This window comes from Bubalus bubalis, chromosome 10 (assembly GCF_019923935.1).
Source record: "Bubalus bubalis isolate 160015118507 breed Murrah chromosome 10, NDDB_SH_1, whole genome shotgun sequence".
Classification (NCBI taxonomy): Eukaryota; Metazoa; Chordata; class Mammalia; order Artiodactyla; family Bovidae; genus Bubalus; species Bubalus bubalis.
In genome coordinates, this window is record NC_059166.1 from 12,299,565 (window position 1) to 12,325,964 (window position 26,400).

Genomic DNA, 26,400 nt, shown 5'->3' on the forward strand with positions numbered 1-26,400 from the left:
CGACTCATTGGAAAAGACCCTGATGCTGGGAAAGATGAGGGCAGGAGAAGGGGGGTCACAGAGGATGAGACGGTTGGATGGCATCACCGACTCAATGGACATGAGTCTGAGTAAACTCCGGGAGATGGTGAAGGACAGGGAAGCCTGGCGTGCTGCAGTCCATGGGGTTGCAAAGAGTCGGACACGACTGAGCGACTGAACAACAACAGTCTGACCAAGCTAAGGCACCTGTGCACACAGACATGGGTGTCCTTAGTTACAAAGCTGTAGCCTGTAAGAATGGGTCCCTAGGACAGGTACTTAACAACCACCTAACATATCCAAGCCCTCTTCTTATGCTGTATCCTTGCACCAAAAGAAAAAGTAAAAAAACAAGATTAACTGACCTGCTTGATTTTCAACTGGTAGGGGAGCGGAAAAAAAGGAGTCAAATTTGGCCTCTTTTGCTGCTTTCTGTAGAAATTCATTCCGGCAAGTACCAAAAGTTTCATAGACTCCGCAGTGATTTCTTATTATGATAAAATACAGAAAGATATAACAGGCCGTGAATGCATCCCTCAAGAATAATGAGTCCAATGAATGGACACACCATGTCTTGTGTGGAACACTCAGGCCTGTAAAGCAGCCCAGGGGGACTTGAATTGCGTCCCTAATATAACCAGGTAATTAATTAGCTCCATCACATTTTTGGTTTTATGACACTGACTTTTATATGCCAATAGTCAATGTAATGGCATTTTAAATTGGAGGGAAATCTCTAGAGAGGAGGAAAAGGCAGTATATACCTTATTGAATCACAAATCTTAGCATCTGATGTTTTAATACCAAAATGACCTAATAAACCTGCTTTATAATTAAATCGATCTTAACAACTTCTGTGTTTTTTTATTCATTTTTGGTGATCATGCAGAGATTTCCATTAGAAATCTGTTATGATTGTAATTAAGAATAAAAATGACTGCATGTGCTTGTCATGCTCAGTCGCCTGCGGGGGCTTGGCAGGCTCCCTCCCAGGTACAGAAGGGACCATGGGCTTTCAGTGTGAGCTGGAGTTTCTCATTTACCAGACTGTAAAAATACGAAATGTGTACCAATAATAGGCCCAGGAAGTCAAACCTTCAAATAACTGCCTCAAATGGAAATCTCACCTTTAAAAAAGTAAACTGGCATACAATTTTTTCATTTTCAAAAAATGAAAAAATTACAAAATTTTAAAATTCATGACCTACGTAAAAAATTTGCCATTTATTGAAGAAGTTGTACTCAACCAAACAGATTAAGAACTGAATTGCATGAACTGTTCTTAGAACCCAATAAATGACTGCAAAATGCTTTTGCCTTACACTCAACTAAACAGAAAAAATCAACTTCGGCATTTATGTTGGCTTTTGCCTCCCTGAATAACCAAATAATTACAACTCTAAATATCATGGGTGATTTTTTTTTTTAAGACTGTAATTTTAAGGAATATTACTTTGTGCAAAAACAATTATTTTCTATTTTCACTAAAAGTGTTATAATTACTAAAATGCATGGAATTCTGTATCAAATCAGTTTGCTTGGCATCTGTGTTCTTCCCCTAAGAAATGAGAAAATATTCTTTGAACAGAGCTAAATAATCTCAGTTTGCAAGCAAACACAGCCTAAAAATATTATCTGGTGATACCAGCCGTGAAGAAAGGGAGAAATAACAGAACCTTACCATTTGCCGTATCCTTTTTAAAGTGATCCAGGAATTCCTCCAGAAGTTGGGACTGGTTAGGAGGGGGCAGCAGACCCTTCTGGTCCCGGGAGAACAGGTCACTATCTGACCAGGAAGAACACAGAGTCGCTTTTGTGTCCGGTGGCCTGGCAATCAGAGTGAGCCCAACACTCTTCTCAGAAAACAGAGCCTCCATCTGCTTGAGGTCAAGATCAGACACGGCTTCCCCATTTAAGGTCATGATTTCATTGCCCTTTCTCAGCCCTGAGAAGGAGGAAGGGGACACAGAGGAAGAAGAAAGAGAGATGACTGAGAGGAATATTTTAAGATGAAAGACGATTGCAAATTCGACCCTCTTAGTGTTCTCAAGGGCTCTTCTGTTGCTACCTTTAAAGATAGCGCCAAACCCTGTAATAATCAGATTCCACTGATAACAAATTTCAACTCTCTCAAGACTAGCATTAGAAGAAATAGTTTAAGAGTCACTCAAATTAATTAGTCCTCTAAGTGATGTTCAACGTGTTGGGAAATAACCTTTGGTGTGTCTGTCTGCCTGGCTGGCCCTCACCGTCTCTTTCTCCATCTACCAGGACACGTGCACAGGTACTCTGTGTATATATACTGTCTCTTTCAAAACCACACGCACAAACTCTCTCACTGTATACCCATATACGTGTGTGTGTGTGTGTGTGCACATACCTTTGCATTCAAAATCACTTTCTTTAAAATTCTAGGAGAAACTGTTTTCTGACAAAATCATGAGCAAATTTCACTAGCCAGACTGCACTGCACAGAATTAAGAGAGAAGAGAGGTACCGCCTGCCACACGGACCTTCCCCATACGCCAGGCCGTCAGGGAGGACGTCACTTATAAAGATGCGGCTGAGATGCTGGTGTTCGTCCACCTGCGCAGTCACTGCAAACCCTAGGAAGAAAAATAAAAGGAGAAAACAAGTCTAAGTTCCTGACACTAAGTATTTCCTTGACCATCTACGTATTCCCGACATTATACATAAGCAGGGTGTGTAGAAAGTCTAAATGACAGCTATTTTGAAAGCACAGATATCTAGGAGGGGCAGAAAAGGGGGAGAGTGTATCACATCTAAAGGTTTAGGACATTATGCTACATGAAAAAGTCAGCCCCAATAGACAAAAGACTACATGATTCCACTTCTATGAGGTACTAGAGCAGTCAGATTTAAAGAGCAGAAAATAAAAGGGTGGTTGCCAGAGGCTGTGGAAGAGGAGAGAATGGGAAGTACTGTTTTACAAGAGTCCCGGTTTTGCAAGATAAAAACATTTGTGGAACTAGGTGGTATTAATGGTTGCACAACAGTATGAATGTATTTAATGGCGCTGAGTTGTCATTTTAACCTGTCTTAACTGCTATGAAGGGAAATTATGATATGTGGTGGTGTTTTTCAGTCACTAAGTTGTGTCCAACTCTGCAACTCCATGGACTCCAGCATGCCAGGCTTCCCTGTCCTTCACCATCTGCCAGAGTTGGCTCAAACTCAGTGATGCCATCCAACCATCTCATCCTCTGTCACCCTTTCTCCTCCTGCCTTCAATCTTTCCCAGCAGCAGGGTCTTTTGCAATGAGTAGATTCTTTGCATCAAGTGGCCAAAGTATTAGAGCTTCAGCATCAGTACTTTCAATGAATATTCAGGACTGATTTCCTTTAGGATTGACTGGTTTGATCTCCTTGCAATCCAAAGAACTCTCAAGAGTCTTCTCCAGCACCATGGATGGAAAGCATCAACTCTTCAGTTCTCAGCCTTCTTTAGGGTCCAACTCTCACATCTGTACATGACTACTGGAAAAACCATAGCTTTGACTAGATGGACCTTTGTCAGTGAAGTGATGTCTCTGCTTTTTAATATGCTGTCTAGGTTTGTCATACCTTTTCCTCCAAGGAGCGTCTTTTAATTTCATGGCTGCAGTCCCCATCTGCAGTGATTTTGGAGCTCCCTAAAACGAAGTCTGTCACAGTTTCCACTGTTTCCTCATTTGCCATGAAGTTGAATGAGTAGCCAGCCATTCCCTTTACCCAGGGGATCTTCCCAACCCAGGGATCAAACCTGGGTCTCCCACATTGCAAGCAGATTCTTTATCACGTGAGCCACCAGGAAAGCCCTATATTATGTGTATTTTGCCACAGTTTTTTTTTAAAATTGAGATAAAAGTCTTATTAAAATAAATTAAGTTCACTTCAATATAATATTTGTTAAGAAACAACTCTGTATGGGGCTAGGCACTTTGAGCAGGTGGAAAAACACTTGAATGGATACTGCTTGCCCTAAATAAGACTGCATGGGACACCCAGGTGAGATGGCCCTTCTCTGAATGTGTCTCCCTCCATCCTCCAAAAGTGCCCTCATCTGTGATTCCATGGTGGGAATACACATTTTTGTGTCTTGGTCCCATAATCCTGGGAGGTCTTTGACAACAGGAAGAAAGGCATGTCCCGTATTTCTTCTGTGCCTCACACAGAGCCTGGGAGATCATGGTCACCAAAGGGTATTTTTTCAAGTATCTCCCATCAGTCATTCAAATGCAAAGAAGACTGACCAAAGGAGACCTTGGAGAATAGAGCGAGACCAATAGAAACATAGATAAAATGCTCAGAGGCCTTGAGAGGAAAACCAACATAACATCTGGGGCCAGACAGATGCCATAAAATTTAGAAACAAGGAACATCATTTTACCAAAAAACCCCAACAAATCATAAAAAGGAAATTTTTAACATATTACGATCAGGTTGTGTCATTTTAAGGGAAATAATTATATCAATATATCTAACAAGAAATAGTCTTTCTATGGAGATATCTACTGATCATTAACCGGCAGGCTACAGTCCATGGGATCACAAGAGTCCGATACGAGACTAAACCACAAGCACCATCATCTAATTATCAAGTTTCTCTGGAACAAGACAAAGCAAGAGACAGGAAGGAACTTTAAGATACGAGCACAGTTTATACAGAGCCAAGTTTAAACACAGATGAACAGAAATGCAAGAATTAAATATTATGAAGTGATATGGATAATACTGACCCTTAATTATTAAACTGAAGGTAAAGCAATGGGTAAGGTTTCTTCAAGGAAGTGAGACCCTTAGTCAGCCTTTGAAGGACAAGTTGGATTTATACACTCAGAAAGAAGGGAATAAGGGAGGGGAAACATGGGGGCCAGTTCAGGCAGGTGAAGCGCTAAGAGCAAAGAGGCGGAGACAAAAGAACTGTCACATGAATCATGCGTTAATCAGCTAAGAACTGTGCCCAGCACACAATAAACTCATTGCGTGGTTATTATCACCATCACTTCAAGGTTCCCTTCAGTTTTTACATTCGTTGCTCTTAAGTGTTTTGGTATTTCCCCCCAATAATAATACATATATTTTTAGTCTGCTAATATAAATTAATAGGCATGAGGGAAGAGAAAGGAAGCTCAGAATCTCTTGTCATAGTTTCTGAAAATGGGAAGAAAAGAATATTAGGTCCAAAGATACTGGGGCAAACCAGGCAAGAATGGACCAGACGGTTCTCTGATGAGTGCGTTCGTCCTCCTTACCGAAGTCAGACACACCCCCGGTCTTTGTCAGCTGCACATCATACACACTTAGTGGAAAGACTTCTATCTCATCATAAACCTACAAAAGGGAAGACCCACAAAATCAGAGGATCTGAAGTCACAGTATCTTGCAAATTTATTTTGATTGTTTCCAAGCTAGACGCCAATTTAAACAGAATTTTTTCCCCCGAATGACACTATTTTTTTTAATTAAGGGGCCATGGATGGGTTTCCTTGGCCCATGGATCGGTCCCTTACCAAAACCGAAGAGCACTCACCTGCTCCTGCATATATTCGTACGGTGCAGGAATACAGTACTCAACGTTCTCGTCCACTAACTTCCGAAGTTGTAGGCCATAATGGCTGGGTTCCAACTGCCTCATCTAGGGAGAAAAAGACAGCTATTCAGATGTTAAATGTTCTTTCTAAATGCACCATTGTTCACTAAAAATAAAAGTGGAAATTTCTTTTAAAAAATCTTCTATAATATGCTGAGTTTAAGTATATACAAGAGCTCAAGTTTCAGTGTGCAAAAAAGAAAAAAGGGAAATTATTTTTAAGAAGATTTTCTCTAAATGATACCACTTATCACTAAAAACAAGAGATGTATTTTGAAGCAGTTATGGTGGTCAGAACTGCTCTCTTTTAATAGACAGGTACCTAAATTTAAATTGTTTCCTGTTACTAAAGTAATTTGTGAAATGTCAACCATCTCATACTCTGCAGACTTCAGAATTACGAATTTCCTGTTCCAACCATTTTTCACAAGGAAAAGGTATACATAAATATATACACACACACATAAATATATATATACACCCACACATTCTGTCTCAGACACATTTTCAACAATGAGAAATTTTCTCAAGCCTATGTTCTAACTGGATCTAATTCACCCACTACGTCTGACCTCCTCTATCAGAATATTTACCAACTTGATATTATTGTTATTGAATAATATTATTGACTGCCTGAATAATCACCTGACATAATGGAGCAAAAGAAAATTAAATTCATTAACAGTAGAAGCTGCATATACAAATATCTGGAATCCTAAGGCGTAAGTCAAAGTGAAAAAGGAGGACTAAAATGAAAGATTATCTAATAAGCATTTGTGGTAAAGAGCTACCAAACTCGACATTTTTTTAACCATTTCGAATGTTTGCCTTTTCTCTGAAAACTTAAAAATATTTCAGCTCTACTGCGCCATCTGGTGGTCTGAAAGCATATTATCTGATGCTGCTGAGTCAGCTTCATGGCTCTCAGAGGGCTCTCTTGAAAATATATCATAAACTTTCTTCTCAGAAATAAAACCCAGTTTGAATAATGAATAAAACACCATCTCATAACAATCTCCATGAAGCATCTGTGAGTGGTATTGAGTGACTCATTTAATCTGGAGAAACTTGATAAAACTAGCATCAAACCAAACCACTGCAAAGTTAATGCCACTTTCTCACAGAATACCATCTATAAGTACCTTAAATAACAAAAGAGACTTCATAATTACCCCAGATACAAAGGTGTATATACAAAATTTCAGTAAAATAGCTGAAGTTCTTCATGAAGGCATTGGGCCATGACTCAACTTATTCCTCTAAAACATGGAGAAAGAGAATGCTATACTGAATATGTTAATTAACAAATTTGTTCCTTCCTGTAGAAAGTGAGGTCTTAAACACCACCCAAATTAAGCAGGCAAAGGAGGGCAACATCAATGATCATTCCCATTCAGAAGTATATTTCTACAGCAAAATCCACTACCTTGCAGGCCAGAGTCAGAATGTCTTCTACTCTGGTTTCCGGCTTGATCATCACAGTCACGGCTTGACGATCCTGAAAGTGAACGTCAACCTGGCTCTCCCACGTGCCGTCTCGGGGAACGCCATCCACTGCTGACCCGTATAAGTGTAGCAGGTCATCCACCTGTTTTGAGGTCCCAAAAGAAAGGGTGGGCTTGACAAGCAAATGAGGGAAGCCATGGGAAAATGCCCCCTGAATTTAGAGTTAGCACTTTTGCACTCCTCACATCTAGGGCTTCTCATAACCCTCTGGGGCAGACAAGCCTAGAGTTTCCTCATTTGTTTAACCCACATGCAACTGACGCCTTGGGAGGCTGACTGGAGTCGATCAACTCCTCCTCCTGTGTTCTAGCCACTTTGCCTCTTAGCCCAAGTTAGCACAATGCAGTCAAAGAAGGGCTGCTCAGTACCCACTCTTACTGCTCTAGAATTGTCCAGATGACCAGGAACTCCATGAAGTCTATGTCTAAGCCACGATCCCAGTGAATTTCAGATACACTCTTGGCCATGGCCTCTGACGCCTGCCTGCATACTAACCATGAACTGCACTTAACTTAATCCAAGCATGTTTCTCTTCTTTCTACTTGTTTTTTAAAATTACCCCCTAATCCTGGACTAAGTGTTTTTCCATCTTCAGCTAGACACTCATTCAGAAATCATCCCCAAACATACCATGTTTCAGAAGCTTTTCCCAAGGAAGCTTTGTTTCCTAAACTTCACCCTCACAGTAACTCCATGACCTCATGCTAATATGTTCTTCTATGATTCATAAATAAAAATAGTTAACATTAAATATTAAGCAACTCAGAAATGTTCCCTTCTGGTTAGGCTCTCCTATTAGTCTGGTAGTAAAGACAAGACTTGAGGATTTGAAATCAAAAGACTGAGGTTCAAGTCACACCACTTAACAAGCAGCAGGGCAGGGCATTTCCTGTGTTCAACCTCACCTCCTATTTTGTAAACAGGGATGTTATTAATACAACACAATTGCTTAAGTTTGCCAATCAATAATATAAATTTTGTGAACAAAAGAGATCATATATGTGAAAACACCTCACACACCAGAAAATGTTACACACAGATTCATCATCAATACATCACGTATACCCCACCTATCATACATGAGAGTTGTCAATGACAGGTTTTTTACTTTGAATTTCACGCATTTAAAACACATGCACATACACACACAAGATTCCCCTATGTACTAAGTCGCTTCAGTCGTGTCCGACTCTTCACAACCCCATGGACTACAGCCCACCAGGCTCCTCTGTCCATGGGATTCTCCAGGTAAGAATACTGAAGTGGGTTGTCATGCCCTTCTCCAAGATTCCCCTATACCATAGGATTAAAATACTAGAATATGTACAGTAATTTAAAAAAAAACAAAACAGATTTAGGCAAAGGGAAGACTCAATTTTCCTGTGTTGTCTTTTTAAATGTGGTACTCATCTTTGAAGTGACATTTCTGGCTCTGTCACTTCCTGTATATTTTCCTGGAAAGATGGTCACAGCCCAGAATGCACATGAACACACTTGCCAAAGAAAAAGACAGCGAGCAAGAGAGAGAGAGACAGAAGCAGATGACCGGAGCCAAGGACTCAGGCAAGCAGCACGGACCCCAGTGTCCCCTGCAGGGTCCCATCTCACATGGGTCCCATTTTCTTCTGAGGTTAAGCCTCAGGCACTTCCATCCACCTGAGCAGGAATTTCAACCAGGGGCATCAGCAACAAGCAGGTACGGGCTCTCAAACAACGCTCACTCAGAATCAAACCAAAACCCCAGCAGAGGTCACTGTGGAGTAAGAAACCACAAAGAGCCAGGACCAGGGGACGTCAGCCCATCCTGACTGCTGCGGCAAAGCAATTCAGGGCTGTACTTTGAGAGCAGAGCCAGGAAAACCTGACGGAGGATGGACAGCTGGGGGAGGGACACGGGGAACACAAATCCACAACTACCCTCCCCCCATCCCAGAGAGACCTCACGACTCCTCGCCAGTTCACTCACCACTCAGCCCTCCGAGGCAGGCGCTGTCCCAACTCTCCAGCAGTGAAAAGAGTGGGGCTCAGAAAATTCTAGAAACTTGCCCCAGCTCCCACAGCGAGCTATGACTGTCATACTGTGGGAATTTGAACCCTGGACCACAGTGTGAGCCTGGGCTCCCACCACTGCTCTATAGGAACGTCAGCCTGGCAGTTCCTCTCGCAAAAGGGACACGGGCCAGCTGTCTGATTCCTTTCGGTTACTCCACGAGGCACGCCATGTTCCGGCTCCTCCTGCTCCCCACACGAGCACTCCCCTGCCTCCAGACCCCGGTGACCTCCGCTTCTTTCGCCTGCTTTACCCTCCCCAGAGCTCCTGTCCTGAATTCACATATGTCTTTCAACCTTATTTCAAGTGCTACCCTCTTTCTTAGGAAGTTTCCCCTGCCCTCCCCCAACCCCAACTCCACTCAGTTAGATGTGTCTACACTCTGATGTCCCTGCAGTGAAGTCCAGCCAGCTTGACAGGCATTTCCAGGATGTTCTCAGGTCCCCCAGATGCTGAGATCAATGAATGACAGCAGGGACGCTGTCTTTCTCATTCTCAGTCTCCTTCCGCCCTTCACATAGTGTATATCCTTCAGCCCTTCATACAGTGTATCCTTCTGCCCTTCACACAGTGTATCCTTCTGCCCTTCACACAGTGTATCCTTCAGCCCTTCACACAGTGTATCCTTCAGGCCTTCACACAGTGTATCCTTCAGCCCTTCACACAGTGTATTCTTCAGGCCTTCACACAGTGTATCCTTCAGGACTTCACACAATATATCCTTCAGCCCTACACACAGTGTTTCCTTCAGCCCTTCACACAGTGTATATCCTTCAGCCCTTCATACAGTGTATCCTTCTGCCCTTCACACAGTGTATCCTTCTGCCCTTCACACAGTGTATCCTTCAGCCCTTCACACAGTGTATCCTTCAGCCCTTCACACAGTGTATATCCTTCAGCCTTTCACACACTATATCCTTCAGCCCTTCACACACTGTATACCCTTCAGCCCTTCACACACTCTGCATCCTTCAGCCCTTCACAGTGTATATCCTTCAGCCCTTCACAGTGTATCCTTCAGCCCTTCAGAGAGTGTATACCTTCAGCCCTTCACACAGTATATCCTTCAGCCCTTCACACACTGTATATCCTTCAGCCCTTCACACACTCTGTATCCTTCAGCCCTTCACAGTGTATCCTTCAGCCCTTCACAGTGTATCCTTCAGCCCTTCACACAGTGTATCCTTCAGCCCTTCACACAGTATCCTCAGCCTTTCACACAGTGTGTCCTTCAGCCCTTCACACAGTGTGTCCTTCAGCCCTTCACACAGTGTGTATCCCTCAGCCCTTCACACAGTGTGTTTCCTTCAGCCCTTCACAGTGTGTCCTTCAGCCCTTCATACAGTGTGTATCCCTCAGCCCTTCACGCAGTGTTTCCTTCAGCCCTTCACACAGTGTATCCTTCAGCCCTTCACACAGTGTATCCTTCAGCCCTTCACACAGTGTTTCCTTCAGGCCTTCACACAGGGTATCCTTCAGCCCTTCACACAGCATGTCCTTCAGCCCTTCACACAGTGTATCCTTCAGCCCTTCACACAGTGTGTCCTTCAGCCCTTCACACAGTGTTTCCCTCAGGCCTTTACACGGTGTATCCTCAGCCTTTCACACAGTGTGTCCTTCAGCCCTTCTCACAGTGTATACCCTTCAGCCCTTCACACAGTATATCCTTCAGCCCTTCACACACTGTATATCCTTCAGCCCTTCACACACTGTATATCCTTCACATAGTCTGTATCCTTCCGCCCTTCACACAGTCTGTATCCTTCAGCCCTTCACACAGTATCCTCAGCCTTTCACACAGTGTATCCTTCAGCCCTTCACACAGTATCCTCAGCCTTTCACACAGTGTGTTCTTCAGCCCTTCACACAGTTTATCCTTCAGCCCTTCACACAGTGTATCCTCAGCCTTTCATACAGTGTGTCCTTCAGCCCTTCACACAGTTTATCCTTCAGCCCTTCACACAGTGTATCCTCAGCCTTTCACACAGTGTATCCTTCAGCTCTTCACACAGTGTATCCTCAGCCTTTCACACAGTGTGTCCTTCAGCCTTTCACACAGTGTGTCCTTCAGCCCTTCACACAGTGTGTATCCCTCAGCCCTTCACGCAGTGTGTATCCCTCAGCCCTTCACACAGTCTGTTTCCTTCAGCCCTTCACACAGTGTATCCTCAGCCCTTCACACAGTGTGTATCCTTCAGCCCTTCACACAGTGTATCCTCAGCCTTTCACACAGTGTGTCCTTCAGCCCTTCACACAGTTTATCCTTCAGCCCTTCACATGGTGTATCCTTCAGCCTTTCACACAGTGTATCTTGCACCCAGAACACACCTAATCCATGGGTGTTGAACTGGATGCAATGAGAAATTCAGTCACGTATGGGCTTGTAGGGTAAGAGCTGCCCATTTTCATTGCCTTATGCAGAATCTATTTCCACAGTGTTAAGTTCTTAATCCTCCCTAAAGTTTCAAGAAGAAAAACTAAAAGAGGATTACTATGGAGAAGTTCTAGGCTAGAGAAAACTATGCAGGCAAATAGAAGATACGACGAAGGACCAAAGAAACATTCACATTCTATTCAATTAAACAAGGTTTTGTGCCTACATGTGCTCTGAGGAAACATTTCCTGAGTCTACACTGCTGACCTAAAGTCAAACTGAATGATCGAGGTCTATCAACACCAAGGCTAGGGGAGGTTCAGATTCTCTCAAGAGATCCTAGAGTGAAAATTTACGTGTAGTTTTTTTCCTATGGGTAACATACACACAGCCTAGAAGTTTAAGAAATTAAAAAAAGGTGAAATATGGCTATTCAAAAGGAATGCCAAGGATGCAGAAGTGATTCATTAGAACTAGAGAAAGAAAAGACTACTTGGTGCTTATACATTTCCTAGGCTGTTGGAAGACTTGCCTACTTGGGGGAAAAAAACTGGATTGATCCTTTTAAGGGTCACTGTTATCTACACTGAAATCACATGCTTCATTTTCAGTGAGTCAGATAAGATATTCTCTTACCTTCTTTTTCATAAAAGGAATAGAGAATCATGAAAACAAGCCCAGCAAGTTGACGTGTCTGGAAAACACTTTTCTCTGCTTATCCTTAAAGATGCTACGTTAATCTTTTAAACCCCCACCCAGAAGTCCTTGGCTGGCTACCCTTGTCAAGACTATCATATACCCCTTCACCCACTCCATCCCTCCCTCCCCACAAAATTAGCTTCCAGTCAGCCAGTTCAAGGTTTCCAGTTCTCAGAAGAGACAGACAAACCAGCAAAAATACAATAAACAGACAATCTGGGTCAAATCCCAGCCTTGTCAGGGCTGGTTAGCTCATGTCTCTGGGCTTCAATTTCTTCACCTTTACACACCAGCCCCACAGAGAAATCAGGAGACTGGCATGAGAAAGGGCATTTGAAGGGACTACATAAACTTTAAAGGGCCATCAACAATGTAGAAGATCGCTTTTGAAGTTTGGTGTGGATTATGGAATTACACCATACTAGGCTTGACCAATAAATCAAGTCAAGTCAAATCACCGTGGATGGTGACTGCAGCCCTGAAATCATAAGACTGCTTCTAGACATGAAAACTATGACAAACCTCGACAGTGTGCTGAAAAGCAGAGACATGATTCTGCTGACAAAGGTCAAGGCTATGGGCTTCCCAGTGGTCATGTATGGTTGTGAGAGTTGGATGGTAAAGACAACAGAGCACCACAGAATTGATGCCTTCAAACTGTGGTGCTGGAGAAGACTCCTGAAAGTCCCTTGGACAGCAAGGAGATCAAATCAGTCAATCTTAAGGGAAATCAAATCTAAACACTCATTGGAAGGACTGATGCTGAAGCTCCAATACTTTGGCCACCTGATGAGAAGAGTTGACTCACTGGAGAAGTCCCTGATGCTGGGAAATATTGAAGGCAGGAGGAGAAGGGGGCGATAGAGGATGAGATGGCTGGATGGCATCACTGATGCGATGGACATGAACTTGGGCAAACTTTGGGAGATGGTGAGTGACAGAGAGGCCTGGCAGGCTAGGCTGCAGTCCACGGGGTCACAAAGAGTCAGACATGACTGAACAAAGGCTTGACCACTGTAATTCAACAGTGGCCACTGTAGAAGACCGCATGAGAATCAGCCCTTGCTCCAAAACCCAAGGGAACCATGGTGACTACTGGTGCCCAGACCACCATGTGGCCCGGTGCTGAGTGGCCATCCACCAAACGGTAAATCACTGAACTGCAGCCACGGCCACTTCCGTTAAGGTGTGCAGATCACTTCCGCCCTCCAGGTAGGGCAGCTTCTACAGAAGCATTTCTTATTACCATCACATTAATGGCCTTGAAAGCACATGTCAAATTAGTTCTGCTCAGTGTGCCTCAAGGAGAGAAAATTGAAACTCCGTGGGCTCTCACAGCAGATGCTTTTGGATCAAATGGCTCGTAATTGCTACTTGGATCTCTGAAGGGAAGTGAGTGGCAAAATCACAATCTGGCCGTCACAAAACGGGCCCACACCACAGTTGCTGATAAAAGGAAGGTCTATTAGCAAGTGAGATGAGGGAAGAACACAAAAGGCGTCCATGCTCTTGGCTGTCTTAACAGCAGCAAAATGTCACAGAGGAGGAGGTGTTCGTTTCCTTCTTGGGTGGATGCCCAAACATCAGTTGATATGAAAGGGAGACAAAGACCTATCTATGTACCATCCATCTGTGCACGTACGACTGTTGTGTATGGTTCCAGACTAAATGTTCTATTTAAACAGACCAGAGTGATGGTCAAGAGTAAGCGGTTTCATTCATAGTTTCCATTAAAAAAAAAAAAAAAAATTAGCATTTTTTCCCCCAGTTTGGAGCTAAGGACTAGTGTGACAATACTTCATTCACTCGCTGCCACAGAAAGTTGGGACACCCCAAGCCAATTTTCCAGGAGCGAGAGCCAAGGCCCAGGGCGCCAGGGTATCTGCAATGATGCTTCTGGGGTAGCTCCCTTCCAGAGCCTCAGCAGGGGATTTGTTGTCACTATCTCCATAACAAACACATCCCTTCAAACTCTGACTGAGACGTATTATTACTCACCAAGAAGTACCCTAGGAAAAGCTTTCACTTTTTTGGCGGGCCAAAGTGTCCTTTAAAAAAACCGCTCAAATAAGACTGGCTGGATTCCAACATTAACAGATTTCAAATTAGGGTGACTCACAGTTGGACTGTTACACGGTGCACCGATTAGAATGGAATATTTTTAAATACCCGTGACCCCTCCTCCCTCCCAGCACTCAGGAATGACTGCCTTTCTATGTTACGCTGATGGACATAACACACTATTTACAAATAGATGGTTTGTGCAAGTTATAAATATTCTCCAAGAATGATTAGCAGAAAAAAAAAAAAAAAAAACTCGTAGAATGAAATGTTAATTATTCAACCAGCTACAGGCAGAATCTTAAGTCCCAGAGATATTAAAAAAAAATCAAATACCCTTCATTCTGTCTGCTACTCAATTTAAACCTAGTTATCTGAGTACTACAGGACAGAAATAATTGACACGCCATTAAAATAGCCCTCTATGTCAAAGGAATTTCTTCACTGTTGCTATCCAGAAGCAATGTTTAGTTAAAACAAATAGGGATAAATGTTTTAAATATATATGCTTTAAAAAATAATAATAGCAAATGCAATAATACTTCCCTCTCACTGGTTATAGCACCAATGGGGCTTGTTAATTAAATCACAAGAAGATGATTTGGTCATTTGAACCCAATTTAAATAAGCACTAAGCTTAATTCTAATCATTAATGACTACCAAAATTTATTTTCAGTGTTCAACGTAAGTTCTGTTAATAGAAAGTGTTTTGATGATACAATTTCTAAACTCTCAAAGTAGGAAATTTAAATTATCACAATGCTGGAAGAGATATGACCTTAAAACCATGTGGCTTTTACTGCAGATCAAACAGTTCTTCTCAACCATTAAAGGGCTACATCTGATACAGACAAGTAATAAGCAAATTTATTAAGCAATACTATATCCTTAGCAGTGAGTCATGGGTTAAGAATATACACATAATCAAAAGTGAAAGTGAAAAGCAGCTCAGTTGTGTCTGACTCTTTGCAATTCTCCAGGCCAGAATACTGGAGTGGGTAGCCTTTCCCTTCTCCAGGGGATCTTCCCAACTCAGGGATCGAACCCAGGTCTCCCGCATTGCAGGTGGATTCTTTACCAGCTGAGCCACCAGGGAAGCCCAAGAATACTGGAATGGGTAGCCTTTTCTTTTTCCAGCGGACCTTCTCAACCCAGGGATCGAACCTAGGTCTCCCGCATTACAGGGGGATTCTTTACCAGCTGAGCCACCAGGGAAGCCCAACACATAATCAAAGATCCTAGTTATAAACTTGCCTGGGAGATATGACATGTATACTTGGTGGGATGACCAACAGTAAAAGATAAGAAGAAGCAAACAAATAATAATGATATAATTTGCTGCTGTTGCTGTTCAGTCGCTAAGTCGGGTCCAACTTCTTGCAAACAATTTTTTTAATCAAGTAAAATCTCTCGCAGACTGTGTAATTTGATCCAGATTTTGAAAAAAGCTCTGAGTGTATACAGAAATAACAGGGCAGAGAATGGAAATCATTTATTATGAAAAGTCTACCATTTTGATGGTATGATCTATAAAGAGGAAAGTTTGGATGTGGCTTCCTCAGAGTTCCACTCAGTCCAATCAGGTGGCGCTAGTGGAAAAGAACCCATCTGCCAATGCAGAAGACATAAGAGATTGCGGGTTTGATCCCTGGGTCAGGAAGATCCCCCAGAAGAGGTCATGGCAACCCACTCCAGTATTCTTGCCTGGAGAATCCCATGGACAGAGGATCCTGGCGGGCTACAGTCCATAGGGTCACAAAAAGTCATACATGACTGAAGTGACTTAGCACACACACGGCAAAAGGAGACCAGCCAGGAGCAGTGCCCATGACCTGGCCTCCCGGAATAGCCACCCTAGCTCACTTGACCTGCCCTCTGGCAGCCCCTGTGCTGTGAGTATGGGAGGTGAGGGCAGGGTTTTGAGCAGAGGTTCTCTACCCCATCTTAGGACACCATGGGCAGGGCTTAACTATGAGAGGTGGTTCAACAGTAACCATGGAACTGAGCCCCTGCTCACTACTCACAGTTGGGTCCACTTCCCATGGAGGCAGAAGAGGTAGCTGTCTATGGCATATATTTTAAGATCACCAGAAATTTCCTCTTTTACCTCCCTCCAGACCCATCACATGGTCTAAACACTCCGCCATTCCTCAGATCTTTCAAACTATCGCCAATTCACTGAATTACCCCAATTAATTTGTTATGTAATATTGCCTACTTCTGTAAAAGTACATTAAATTGTGTCTAAGCCCTTAAAATCAGGTTGGAGCCTCAACAAATAGTTTAGAGGGTTATTGGGCATAAAACCCCAAGATACAATGATTTAGTGAGGAAGAAGATAATAATGACACGAAAGACAACTTTAATTGGAAGGTATAGATTTGAAAAAGACACAAAGAAGAGGCGTGAGCTCACCCAGACCATCTTCACCCACCCCAGAATTCCATCCAGCAATGGTTCTGGGCTTTGCTCAGTCAGAAACTGTCCTGGGGACTAGACGGAGCCCCTGTGCTCAACTCTACTGAAGGCACCAAAGGCTGCTGATTCACAGCGTGAAGCACTGTATGTGTGAAGACCCCTGACACTCAGAGAGGAAAATGCAAGTTTGGATCCACTAAATTCTCTAATGACAGTAAGTACTACCCGAAGAATAGGGATAAATAAATGAAAGTCGCTATTTTGACTTCAGTCTAGCTATAATCCACTTCAATCTAGCTATATTCATGGGAAGGACTGATGCTGAAGCTCAAACACCAATACTTTGGCCACCTGATGCAAAGAACTGACTCATTTGAAAAGACCCTGATGCTGGGAAAGATTGAAGCGGGAGGAGAAGAGGGTGACAAAGGATGAGATGATTGGATGGCATCACCGACTCAACGGACATGAGTTTGAGTAAGCTCCGGGAGATGGTGATGGACAGGGAAGCCTGGCGTGCTGTAGTCCATGGGGCTGAAAGAGTTGACACGACTGAGCGACTGACCTGACTGATACCACTTTGAAGATGGAGTTATCGTGAGTTTAAGATACCTTCAAAAATAACTGGCATTCTGAAAACACCTTTTACCTACTCGGCACCATTTGAGTTCCAAATTTATTTTCAATAGGTTCAGATAAAGATTAAGCATGCCCCATTTAACTTGGCATTTCTGTCATCCAAGGAAAATAAGACGGCTGCCATCAGCAACCTTGCTTACCTCACTGGAATTATTGGAGCTTTGAGGTAGCTGAGTTCCGGTAAATCCATGGCTGCCACTGGAATCGAATATCTGAAAGACAGCAGGAGAAAAAAAGACTAATGAAGTGGCTCTGCAATATTCATTTGGCAGTTACTTTCTCAGTATTTAAAAATGTGTATTATTTACAACTCTACTACATCTAAAGTTTTAACTTGAAGTTGCTTTTCTTTCCTTCCCATATGGCTACATATATTACCTTTCTATGATACATATTGTTCAGGTCATCCTAGCTCTTCTTGATGTTGCTCTTAGCAAGAAGTACATATTTCTGAAGATGCAGAAGTCAGAGTTGGCAAAGCCACCAAAATCAAGTTTATAACTATTTTTTAAATGTGCATAGAAAAAATATTAGGAAGAAATAGAGCTAAATATTAAACGTGGTTGTGTCTGGGTAGAGGAACTAGGAATAATTTCTTTTTCCAGTTTTTATCTTCTAGATTTTATAGTGGAATACTAAACATTAAAGAATAGGCCATTTAAACATTTATACCTAGTACATCAGCTCTCAGCCCAGGCAGCACTCGTGGTAAAGAACCTGCCTGCCAAGGCAGGAGGCACACGAGGCTCAGTTCGATCCCTGGGTCAGAACGATTCCCTGGAGAAGGGCATGGCAACCCACTCCAGTATTCTTCCCTGGAGAATCCCATAGACAGAGGAGCCTAGCAGGCTACAGTCCATAGGGTTGCAAAGAGTAGGACACAACTGAAGCAAATCAGCACACACAATATCAACTGCATTCAGTTATATAAATTCGTTGTTCAGTCACTCAGTTCATGCCCAACTCTTTGCAATAAACTGCAGCACGCCAGGCTTCCTTGTCCATCACTATCTGCCAGCATTTGCTCAAACTCATGTCCATTGAGTCAGTGATGTCATCCAACCGTCTCATCCTTTGTCACCCCCTTTCTCCTAATGCCCTCAATCTTTCCCAGCATCAGGGTCTTTTCCAATGAGTCGGCTCTTTGCATCAGGTGGCCAAGTACTGAAACTTCAGCTTCAGCATCAGTACTCCCAATGAATATTCAGGGTTGGTTTCCTTTAGGATTGACTGGTTTGATTTCCTTGCAGTCCAAGGGACTCTCAAGAGTCTTCTCCAAAACCACAGTTCAAAAGCATCAATTCTTCTGAAAGAAGCACTCAGCCTTCTTTATTGTCCAACTCTCACATCCATATATGACTACTAGAAAAACCAGAGCTTTGACTATACTGACCTTTGTCAGCTTTATAATATGTTGTGTAGCTTTGTCAGAGCTTTTCTTCCAAGGAGCAAATGTCTTTTAATTTCATGGCTGCAGTCACCATCTGCAGTGATTTTGGAGCCCAAGAAAATAAAGTCTGTCATTGTTTCCACTGTTTACTCATCTATTTGCCATGCAGTGATGGAGCCGGTTGCCATGATTTAAGTATTTGAGTGTTGAGTTTTAAGCCAGTTTTTTCACTCTTCTCTTTCACCTTCATCAAGAGGCTCTTTAGTTCCTCTTCACTTTCTGCCATAAGGATGGTATCATGGGCATGTCTCAGGTTATTGATACTTCTCCCGGCAATCTTGTTTCCAGCTTGTGCTTCCTTCAGTTTTGCATTTCGCATGATGTACTCTGCATTTAAGTTAAATAAGTAGGGTGACAATATACAGTCTTGACATACCCCTTTCCCAATTTGGAACCAGTTTATTGTTCCATTTCCATTCTAACTGTTGCTTCTTGTCCTGCATACAGGTTTCTCAAGAGGCAGGTAAGGTGGTCTGGTATTCCCATCTCTTTAAAGAGTTTTCCAGAGTCTGTTGTGATCCACATAGTCAAAGGCTTTAGTGCAGTCAATGAAGCAGAAGTAGATGTTCTCCTGAAATTCCCTTGCTTTTCCTATGATCCCACAGATGTTGGCAATTTGATCTCTGTTTCCTCTGCCTTTTCTAAATCCAGTTTTTATGTATGGAAGTTCTCGGTTCATGTACTGTTGAAGCCTGACTTGGAGAATTTTAAGCATGACCTTTCTAGCATGTGAAATAATGCAATTTTGTGGTAGTTTGAAAGTTCTTTGGCATTGTCCTTCTTTGGAATTGGGATGAAAACTGTTCTTTTCAGTCTTGTGGCCATTGCTGAATTTCCAAATTTGCTGGCATGTTGAGCGCAGCTCTTTAACAGCATCATCTTTTAGGATTTGAAATAACTCAGCTGTAATTCCATCACCTCCACTAGCTTTGTTTGTAGTAATGCTTCCTAAGGCCCACTTGACTTTACATTGTACATTTCCTAATACTGCACAGGAGGCAGTGATCAAAACCATCCCCAAGAAGAAGAAATGCAAAATGGTAAAATGATTGTCTGAGGAGGCCTTACAAATAGCTTTGAAAAGAAGAGAAGTGAAAAGCAAAGGAGAAAAGGAAATATATACCCTTCTGAATGCAGAGTTCCAAAGAACAACAAGGAGAAATAAGAAAGATTTGAGAGACTAGCACCAAAACATGTATATTACCATATATAAAATAGATGACCAGTGCAAGCTCAGTGCATGAAGCAGGGCACTCAAAGCCTGTGCTCTGGGACAACCCAGAGGGATGAGGTGGGGAGGGAGGTGCGAAGAGATTCAAGGCGGGGGACACATTTGCACCTATGGCTGATTCATGTCAACGTACAGCAAAAACCATCACAATATCGTAATTATCCTCCAATTACAAAAAATTTTTTTAAAAGCCTTAAGTGAACAATGCAAAGAAATAGAGGAAAACAATAGAATGGGAAAGAGTAGATATTTCTTCAAGAAAATCATAAATGCCAAGGGAACATTTCATGCAAAGATGGGCACAATAAAGGTCAGAAATGGTACAGACCTAACAGAAACAGATATTAAGCAGAGGTGGCAAGAATTACACAGAAAACTTGTACAAAAAAGTCTTACTGACCCAAATAACCACGATGGTGTGATCGCTCACCTAGAGCCAAACATCCTAGAGTTATATAAATACCAACACTACAATTAGCTTCATATCTTTTTAAAACAAAAATGTTCAACCAAATGCTTTTGCTTCTCATAAAATTTTACATTAAGGACATTTACCATATATGATGGGGTAAAGACTACATTAGGCTTATATCAAATTAGCTAAATGTCAACATTTTATAAGCAAATTACCAAGATACTTATTATTGTCATTTAATTATATAGAATTTGCTATCTTGATTAAAATGAGAATTTGTCTCAAAGACATTATTTAAACTTCATAGAAGTTGAATTCAAAAAGATGAGCCCAGCATTAGCCAATGGTGTATCAGTTCAGTTGCTCGGTCGTGTCTGACTCCTTGCGACCCCATGAATCGCAGCACGCCAGGCCTCCCTGTCCATTACCAACTCCCGGAGTTCGCCCAAACTCATGTCCATTAAGTCGGTGATGCCATCCAGCCATCTCATCCTCTGTCGTCCCCTTTTCCTCCTGCTCCCAATTCCTCCCAGCATCAGTGTCTTTTCCAATGAATCAACTCGTCACATGAGGTGGCCGAAGTATTGGAGTTTCAGCTTTAGCATCAGTCCTTCCAAAGAACAACCAGAACTGATCTCCTTTAGAATGGACTGGTTGGATCTCCTTGCAGTCCAAGGGACTCTCAAGAGTCTTCTCCAACACCACAGTTCAAAAGCATCAATTCTTCCACGCTCAGCTTTCTTCACAGTCCAACTCTCACATCCATACATGACCACTGGAAAAACCATAGCCTTGACTAGATGGACCTTTGCTGGCAAAGTAATGTCTCTGCTTTTGAATATGCTATCTAGGTTGGTCATAACTTTCCTTCCAAGGAGTGAGCGTCTTTTAACTTCATGGATGCAATCACTATCTGCAGTGATTTTAACCATAATCATAATGAAGAAATGTTTTCATTTATAACCAACAAATGATTAATTTCACAATTGAAGTACAAACAGAATCACAATTTTTAAACATGATATCCTTTCTGATTGTGAGCATACAAAAATAGTGGCCAAGTAAAGGACTGCATGTATTTTTGCTTTCAATCAACCAATCCACTCCCTACCACTTCCACCTTTATTGCTTTAGGGTTATAGATAAGTCATAGAAGTTGATTCTCTCCCTGCTATTCACTTGTTTCATGAAACTGTTTCACAAGTTAAATGTGTATATCCATATAAAATTAGAGAATAAAGTTGATAAAATGTGACCCTCTCTGCCAGCATATTCAGAATAACAGCTATCTGTCAGAAATAAAAACAAAAACTTCCTTGGACATCATCACATTTTCCCCATTCACTTAAATGCGCAGCTCATTTTGTGATAATTTATCTTTCCAACAGTCTTACAAAAAATAATAATCCTAAAACATACCGCTCAGCAACATAAAAATCATTATCACATACTGTATTAGCAGCATTAGGAAATATTTCAGACATGAGTAATCACAACGTTCCCCAAACAATTCACTGTCCATGGGCCACCTTTCAACAATAAGTGCTCAGGCTATTTTTACTTGGCATGTTTAAATAGCCACTCATCCTCTTTCTAGGATAATAGGCAGCAACAGTGGTCCAGTGCTGTAGGATCTAGGTAGACCAAGCCCCAGCCTTGACTCTCAGCTGCCTCAGGAACAAGGAAAGGAAGTGACTTCAGCTCTCCCTGTCTCTGGCTTCTCATCTGTGATAAGTGATTACACAACGCCTACTTCGGGTCATACAGATGAGGTCAGCAAAGCGTCCGGCACTATCAACAGAGTTCAGTTGCTGTTATTCTATTATTAATTTTACATGTCGATTATAACAGAAAATCTATGACAATTACTCCCAGAGGCAATGACAAGTGCAGATGCTTTTCTGATGAGTCTTACCTTTGCATTCCCATGCGCTGCAGATGTAAGGTGTGAATACCTCTTTGGGAGTGCCAAAAAGAGAGTGAGCAACTTGAGTGTTTTTTGGGGGGGGGGGGGGGGGGAGTTAATGCTGAGACTGCATCCCTTTGAAGCAACTTTGATCTCATTGTGAAGGCTGGTGAACATTTATGATTCACAACATATCAGGGATTTCCCGCTTGGTCTACTGTCCCTCCCATGCTGAGCAACTCACCTGAGTTATAGACGGTCTTTTCTCCTTCCCTTTTCTTGCAAGTGTGTCCAGGCCTTTTAATGAAGAAAACAACCCCTTCTTGTGTCTTCCCCGCTGAGTCAGCGAGAGAGTTCTTTTCCGAAGGGCAGAGTCATCTCTAGAACATACCTGATTTAAAACACAGTTTAGAAACATCATAAAGTGTGTTATGTCCTAACAGGAATAAGCCGTGCTTGCTATAAATGTTAGTTGATCAGCCGCTCTTTGCAACCCTATGGACTGTAGCCCGCCAGGTTCCTCTGGCCATGGAATTGTCCAGGCAAGAATACTGGAGTGGGTTGCCATTTCCTCCTCCAGGGTATCTTCCCGACCCAGAGATCGAACCCAGGTCTCCCTCACCGCAGGCGGGTTTTCTACCATCTGAGCCTCCAGGTGTTCTGACCAGTCCCCCGAGTTATTCCAAGTCTGACATAGCAGAGGCACGTTCACCAGAGATCTCTTATGGAGATAACGTAAGTCTACCTACCACAGTCACATCTCTCCAGGGTGGGCAGCAGGGTTGGCAGAACCACCTTCAGACCCCAGACTGAGCCAATGCTTTCCACAGAAGCCACCCACGCAGAAACGATCTCACAAAACCCAGGGGAACTCTCGGCAGAACAGATCAAAGCACCTTCAATCAGCCCTTCGATTCTTCACACCACTGTCACTGTTCCTCAGGGATTCCACCCTTCTGACTGTACGAGGTGGGACAGACAGAAGCGCAGATGCAGACAGGAATATTTAGTAGCTGGGTACTTGCTTGCATGCTCAGTTGTATCCGACTCTTTGTGACCCCGTGGACTTTAGCCCTGGCTCCTCCATCCACGGATTTCCCAGGCAAGAATACTGGAGTGGGTTGCCATTTCCTTCTCCAAGGGATCTTTCTGACCCAGGGATTGAACCTGCATCTCCTGTGTCTCCTGTTTTACAGGCAGATTCTTCCCATTGCACCACCTGGAAGCTGGATTCCACGAACGAGCAGCAGAGAAGCTGACACTCTACAGCAGGAAGCCAACCCTCCCTCCCCCAGCACCGGGTCCCTGGGTGGCCCTGGTCAGTTACTGGGTTAAGTCACAGCAGAACCGAGTGTCAACCAGCTGGAGAAAGGTGAGCTTCTGCAGTGCTCCCTGCATGCCGCCGAACCGCCTTCTTTGGAAACTTACCAGAGCATGGAAAGAGGAAACTGACAAGATGCCCAGCCGGCCCAGGGCCAGCTTGGAGGGGCGGCTGGCTGCAGCAAGGAGGCTCTTGGGGTTCGGCAACTCCCCGCCCTGCAGGCTGGCCAGATAGCAGCGCATCCTGAACAGATCCATGTGAAACTTCTCCAGGTTCTGCTCCCATTGCTGGATCTGTTTAATCAAGAATAGGATTAATTCAAATAAAAATGAGGCGTTTTCACAGGTCAAATTGAAAATGTGACCCCTTTCAGCAACTTTAAGGAAAAAAATCATTTTAGCTGGTGTTGCATGGCTCAAATGAGCCTTCCCTGCTTGCCCCATCTCAAGCCCTCCCGCCAAAACCAATGGGGTAAGATAGCACTGTACTTCATCAGGATGGCCAAAGACAAAACCAAACCAGTGGTCCCGATACAGTGCCGGGGCACAACCTTTGGAGAACTCCAGTGCTGAAAACCATACTGGCTTAAGGCAGGATGCCCAACTCTAAGTCAGTTACTTCACTTTGTTACATTTACATTCACAGCCTCTGATCTTAAACCAGAATAACCAAATTGCACACAAACAGATGCGGGATGAACGGAGGCAGTGTCTGCATATTTCTGTACATTCTCAGAATGACTCACGAAACAAGAAAAAACAGATGAACTTCAGGCATAGGACAAACAGAGCTTTTACTCCTACTTTAAGTATTCTGGGGAAGAATCACCGTCTACACAGCTTTATTAAGACACTTATAGGGCTTCCCTGGAGGAGGAAATGGCAACCCACTCCAGTATTCTTGCCTGGAAAATCTCCATGGACAGAGAAGCCTGGTGGGCTACAGTCCATGGGGTCGCAAAGAGTCGGACACGACTGAGTGACTAACACGCAGGGCTTCCCTGGTGGCTCAGTGGTAAAGAATTTGCCTAGCAGTTCAGGAGACACAGGTTCAATCCCTAATCTGGAAAGACCCCACATGCCTCAGAGCAACAAAAACCCATATGCCACAACTATTGAGCCTGGGAATAATTACTAAAGCCCGCGCACCCTGGAATCTGTGCTCTGCAACAAGAGAAGTCACCACAATCAGAAGCTCATGTGTCCCAACTACAGACGTGCCCTCACTCTCCACAACTAGAGAGGGAAAAAAAAAAAGGCCCGTGCATCAGTGACGACTCAGCACAGCCAAAAAAAATTAAAAAAAAAATTTTAAGACATATATAATTATTTACAATATAAAACTTTCTATGTATTCTTCAAAACTGAATTCATAAATTGGTAAAGAAATAAAAACTCTGGGGGCCACTCTCCCTTCTTCCAAGGATGTCAAAGTATATTACATGTAAACATTACCTTCATTTAGACATAAACGAATAGGCAAAGAAAGGCTCTAGGAAGTTGCCAACACAGAGATTCAGAACAGAACCAAAAGTTGGGCTTCGAAGAGTGTTCAGAGGAATCTCGAAATTCAAGGGAAGGTCTGTAGTGAAGACTTAACAACGATTTCCTGTGAGAACTGTGTCATTTCATTTGCAGCAACTGCATCTCCAGTTTTGCCAAGCTTTGCACCCAAACAGATCCTAACCTTTCACAGTACACTTTCCAGGTCAATCCCTGATCCTGGATAAATGATATTTTGAAGGATCTCTGACAATGAACACTCTGTTTCCCTCACCTCTCTCCAGAGAAAGGCAGAACAAATTCTGGGTGCTCTTTAGAGTCCCTCCAAGTTCTCTGTATCCATTTCTTAAGAAGATCACTGCACACCTTTCTACATGAAAGAAATATGATGGCTACAAGATCTAAACAAGTAATTTGTTGATTTATCACAGTTTGTCAGCAAAACAACAAAATCTCTCAGAGTGCACTGAAAAATCTCAATCTCTAATCTAACTTCACTGAAGACACTGTATGACCTTGCCAGTGATGTAATAGCCCACCAACGTCAGCCTTGAATCAATGCCAGTATGACCTGATGGCTTTTAAAAACGAAAATGCCCAGGTTTTTACCTGATGAGTCTACTCATTAGGTATGAGGGCCAGGAAAGCAGACATTTAATTTAAAAGCATCTGTAGCAATTCTGGTGCCCAGCCTGAGTGAGGACCACTGTTTCAGATTAACATGGCAGATCAAATTGAACAGCAAATCTCTCTGTAGTCTTATATTAGAGAATTCTAGATTCTAGCAGTAATGGATGGGTATTATGTAACCACAAACTACATCGACTGGAAACTATAATACCCAGAAAAAACTATACTCCCAGTTCTGTCTCACAAATATCTTTACAAGCTAATACCTGAAAATCCACACTTGTAGGCGCATTCTTTTGTCTTTTAATAACATGCAGATATTTCTCGGTTGGGTAATGTATTCAAGCCTATCTCTCATTTATAACTCCATGTGAAACAGCTAATGAGATACTTTTTAGGTGTTCTGGAGAGAGCGGAGGTATGAAAGGAAAAGAAACCAGCGAGTTATTGGGTACCAGACAATACAGAAGCCCATAGCATCCACAGAGGAACAAAAAGACAAAATAGCAAATAAAATAAAACCCAGGTCCAGGCCAAACACTTTAGATCAGGGAAGGTGACAATCTCATATTATCACTGACTT

At 42.8% G+C, this 26,400-nt stretch overlaps 1 protein-coding gene across 6 annotated transcripts in view; it reads right to left on the reverse strand.

Annotated features, from left to right (window-relative positions):
- Window positions 1–26,400, reverse strand: part of TIAM2 (TIAM Rac1 associated GEF 2) — a 231,630-nt gene that overhangs the window by 64,211 nt on the left and 141,019 nt on the right. For all 6 annotated transcript variants that reach the window (XM_044924057.2, XM_044924055.2, XM_044924054.2 and 3 more), the window contains 8 exons: window positions 23,793–23,978; window positions 22,609–22,755; window positions 17,503–17,574; window positions 7,041–7,202; window positions 5,555–5,659; window positions 5,277–5,355; window positions 2,535–2,627; window positions 1,703–1,966 (listed from right to left, as the gene is read on the reverse strand). In XM_044924057.2, the coding sequence (XP_044779992.2) occupies window positions 1,703–1,966; window positions 2,535–2,627; window positions 5,277–5,355; window positions 5,555–5,659; window positions 7,041–7,202; window positions 17,503–17,574; window positions 22,609–22,755; window positions 23,793–23,978 (1,108 nt within the window). The remainder of the gene's footprint in view (window positions 1–1,702; window positions 1,967–2,534; window positions 2,628–5,276; window positions 5,356–5,554; window positions 5,660–7,040; window positions 7,203–17,502; window positions 17,575–22,608; window positions 22,756–23,792; window positions 23,979–26,400) is intronic.